Source organism: Papaver somniferum, chromosome 6 (genome assembly GCF_003573695.1).
Source record: "Papaver somniferum cultivar HN1 chromosome 6, ASM357369v1, whole genome shotgun sequence".
NCBI classification, from domain to species: domain Eukaryota; kingdom Viridiplantae; phylum Streptophyta; class Magnoliopsida; order Ranunculales; family Papaveraceae; genus Papaver; species Papaver somniferum.
In genome coordinates this window covers 24,535,140-24,539,283 of record NC_039363.1, presented here as the reverse complement: position 1 = coordinate 24,539,283, position 4,144 = coordinate 24,535,140, and the positions used below count along the sequence as shown (strand labels likewise).

The following is a 4,144-nucleotide window of genomic DNA, read 5'->3' as shown; positions in this document are numbered from 1 at the left end:
AATGATGTCTGTTTGGAAAACGAAGTTTTCTGTTCGGTTTTCTAACTGTTATAGAAACGCTAAAACAGAAAATTTCTACAAACTCTGCTATAGCACCTATAAATTAAGAGTTTGTTGAAAATATCCAACAACCTGGTAACCCCTTCATCAATCATGAAATAAACAGACTGTAATTAAGAAGTAGTGTTCCTATTCTCCCTACTAGGAACGTCAGAGACTCAGAGTTGTGAAATCCGCTAGAGCGATATGATGGGTCTTAAGGGGTTTAATAACCAAGCCCAACATACTCGGTCAAACAATTTCAGCCCTCCAAAATTCCATTATGATAGAGAAACACGGTGACCAAATTAGTCCAATGTGGCGTGTTATAAGTGGTCGCAGTGAGTCATTGAAAGTCAGATAGTATATGTAAACGTGGTGGTAGTGGTTAGTATGTTTCTAAATAATGCAAGGACGTGAAAATAAAATATTAATATTTTCAAATCACCCCTCTTCAACTACTTGTACCAACTCTTTCTCATTCTCCCTACCCTCCCTCTCTCCCTTAAACGTACCACACACACACAGAGGAAAAGAAACGTGATCGTAGAAACTACGACCTTTCTTTCTTTCTTCCTTTATTCAACGTCTTCGGATTGTCTTCACATTCTATCGGTTCGTAATAAAACCCTATGTATTTCTTTCGTTTAGCTTATTCATTCATCATCTTTTCATTCGTCGAGTAAAGGGAAATCCTGCTTTCTTTTTCTGAGATACAAGGTTGAGCTTTTATTGCACGTATTCATTCCAAATTGATTGATGAATTAATGGATCTGATGCATAGTAGATCTATTGTATATATGTATTTTGATTTGTTTAACAGACCTGTTTGGTAAATTGGTTTCAATTTGTGTGGATTATCAATAGATCTGGTTTTTTTGGTTGGATATTTTTATGGAATTTTTGTATGAATAATGTGAGTTATAGATCTGGTGTGTAGACCTATAAAATGTATCCACCTCTTTTTTGTATTTTTTAATTGAGACATTGGATATGTTGGGAGGTTGTTACAACAGCTTAACAGATCTTTTGGCGTGTGTTACTTTTACGAATTTGTTTGTTCTTGATGTAACCGAAATGTCGTGTCAATTATTGAAGTTTTTTTTTTTTGATATCCTTTATCTATCTGTTTATTTTTATAAATGTGTCTACTGAAATGAAAAGTTTCTTTGTAAATTTCTGTATTAGCTGAATTGATGTCTGGTTAGGGTTAAATATCTGAATCACCATCTCGTTGTCTGGTTTGACTACCTAATATTGTATAAATTGCATGTCTTACCGTTCTTCAAATTTACGACGTGGAAAAGTCAAATTAACTTTAAATTGTTTAAATTCAGATGATTTTGAATATACTTAGTCAATGTTGTATTGAATATTCTTTGAAACTTGATGTCAACAGGTTGATTGACGTTGGTCTAACATAAAATGGGTGGGGGGTTTAGAGTTTTGCATCTAGTTCGGCCCTTCTTGTCGTTTCTGCCAGAAGTTCAGAGTGCTGACCGCCGAGTTCCCTTCAGAGAGAAGGTCATATACACAGTGATCTCTCTTTTCATTTTCCTGGTCTGCAGTCAGCTCCCTCTTTATGGCATACACTCAACGACTGGTGCGGATCCGTTATATTGGATGCGTGTCATCCTTGCCTCAAACCGTGGTACTGTTATGGAGCTTGGAATTACTCCTATTGTGACATCTGGTCTAGTGATGCAGCTTCTAGCTGGGTCAAAGATCATCGAAGTTGACAACAGCGTCCGCGAGGATCGTGCTCTATTGTAAGTTTTCTAAGCTATGCCATTTCACATGTTTAATGGAATATATATGCCCTATTCTAGTTGTGTTTAGATTCCTGATTAAATAGCAAAGCAGCAGTTATGCTTTTGTTTCATTTTGACCATTTATACGCATTGCTTGCTCTTTATCTCATTTTAGTTTGCTGTGTTATAACGTTTTCTATTCTATGCTTTCATCTCTCAGAAATGGTGCACAGAAGTTGCTTGGTATTCTTATAGCTGTTGGTGAAGCTGTTGCATATGTTCTTTCTGGAATGTATGGTAGTGTTGGCCAGCTTGGTGTTGGAAATGCAATTCTTATCATTATTCAACTATGTTTTGCTGGTATTATTATCATCTGCTTAGATGAACTTCTACAGAAAGGATATGGTCTTGGATCTGGAATTTCCCTGTTCATTGCAACTAATATCTGGTAACTTGCTAACCTTGTTTGCTCTGGTGTTTCTGCTTATACTTTTATTTGATTAAGGACGCTGAGATTTTTTTGTTGTTATTGTAGTGAAAATATCATCTGGAAGGCATTTAGCCCCACTACCATTAACAGTGGACGCGGAGCCGAGTTTGAAGGTGCTGTCATTGCTTTGTTCCATCTGCTGATAACTCGGACAGACAAGGTTCGTGCTCTGCGTGAAGCATTCTACCGGCAGAACCTTCCAAACGTGACAAATTTGTTGGCAACGGTCTTGATCTTTCTCATTGTTATCTACTTCCAAGGGTTTCGCGTTGTCCTTCCAGTTAGGTCAAAGAATGCTCGTGGACAACAGGGTTCATATCCTATTAAGCTGTTCTACACCTCTAACATGCCCATCATTCTGCAGTCTGCTCTTGTATCCAACCTTTACTTCATCTCCCAGGTTAGATAGAACACCACAGCGAAGTTTGATTTAGATACTTAATTCTTTCTATTTAAAAATTAGCATACCACTTGATGCCTAACTCTTTCACTAATCATGTACTGTTTTCTATACAGTTGCTATACAGACGGTACAACACAAACTTCCTTGTGAATTTGCTCGGAAAGTGGAAGGAATCTGAATATTCAGGTGGTCAGTTCATTCCTGTTGGTGGAATCGCTTACTACATTACTGCCCCATCAAGGTAGAAATTGCGTTCTTACTTTTCTTTTTATCATTTGACACATCACATAGTTGCAGCTGTTTATAACTAATCTCTATGGATATCATTTATAATTTGCAGTTTGGCAGATATGGCTGCCAACCCTTTCCATGCGCTGTTTTATCTTGTATTTATGCTGTCAGCTTGTGCTCTGTTCTCCAAGACTTGGATTGAAGTTTCTGGATCCTCTGCCAGAGATGTGGCTAAACAGCTTAAGGTATTCTTAAATATTGCGTTCTTTCTTCGTAATGTAATACTTGATTTCGTCTTTTGATTTGCACTGAATAGTGAAGACTCTGCACATCACTATATATGTTGTGTAAGATGTATGTAATTTATTGATAAAGGTTTGCACTGAAGACTTCTCTTACTTAGTAAAACAGTCACTGGAGAGATTTCTAGAATGTAGGTTGTTCTATGGGTGCAAGTGTATGAGTGACCTTATCTTTAGCTTAATGTCTTTAGCTGTTGCTTTCCTTCCATGCATTGACATTTCAATTTCGATTCATCTGCATATATACGTTGTGTAGTTAATAATGGTCATAATTGGATGGCTTTGAAAGTGCTGCCCCCTGTAACTCTTTTTTCACGTTTTTATCATCCCAATTGTTTTTTTATTTTTTTGCAGGAGCAACAAATGGTGATGCCTGGACATAGGGAGTCCAATTTACAGAAGGAATTGAACCGATACATCCCAACAGCAGCAGCTTTTGGTGGTATGTGCATTGGAGCATTGACAGTGTTGGCTGATTTCATGGGTGCAATTGGTTCTGGAACTGGAATTCTTCTTGCAGTCACAATTATTTACCAATATTTTGAAACCTTTGAAAAAGAGAGAGCCAGTGAACTTGGGTTCTTTGGACTCTAAGCACTCCGAGTTTGTTCAGTTGGCTCTGAAGAACGGTTTTCCTGGGCGCCAATGGAGGGGCTCCTGCCCAGCAGTTTTGGCGAGAGCTCAGAGAAAGTATAGTAGAAAAAAGATCATCCCTACCTTTCTAACACATATGTCCCTGTGGGTAGAAAAAAGAAAGATCTGCCCACTTGATGGCCGAAGGATAGTTCAACTTTAGTTTTTTATATTTTCTTTTTGTTTGTCCCCTTCGTTTTTTGTAGACATAAAATATCTTGGCTTACGAAAAAAAAATATCAAGAAAAAGAATTCCTCTTTACTGTTTTCTTTGAGTAGAAAAGTTCTGTTTACT

General features: G+C 37.4%; 1 protein-coding gene across 1 annotated transcript; it reads left to right on the top strand.

Annotated features, from left to right (window-relative positions):
- Positions 1-539: 539 nt before the first annotated feature.
- LOC113287182 (protein transport protein Sec61 subunit alpha-like) lies at positions 540-4,144 on the top strand. Its single transcript, XM_026535862.1, has 7 exons — positions 540-759; positions 1,439-1,808; positions 2,011-2,238; positions 2,326-2,680; positions 2,797-2,924; positions 3,024-3,159; positions 3,571-4,144. The coding sequence occupies exons 2-7, from the start codon at positions 1,465-1,467 to the stop codon at positions 3,808-3,810; spliced, it is 1,431 nt and encodes a 476-aa protein (XP_026391647.1). The 5' UTR covers positions 540-759; positions 1,439-1,464; the 3' UTR covers positions 3,811-4,144.

Excerpts from the sequence above, each read along its gene's own strand:
- LOC113287182 (XM_026535862.1), top strand. The coding sequence starts at position 1,465 with ATGGGTGGGGGGTTTAGAGTTTTGCATCTAGTTCGGCCCTTCTTGTCG. Across the intron at positions 2,239-2,325 it reads TTCATTGCAACTAATATCTG|TGAAAATATCATCTGGAAGG; the intron begins GTAACTTGCTAA and ends TTGTTATTGTAG. Across the intron at positions 2,681-2,796 it reads ACCTTTACTTCATCTCCCAG|TTGCTATACAGACGGTACAA; the intron begins GTTAGATAGAAC and ends TTTTCTATACAG.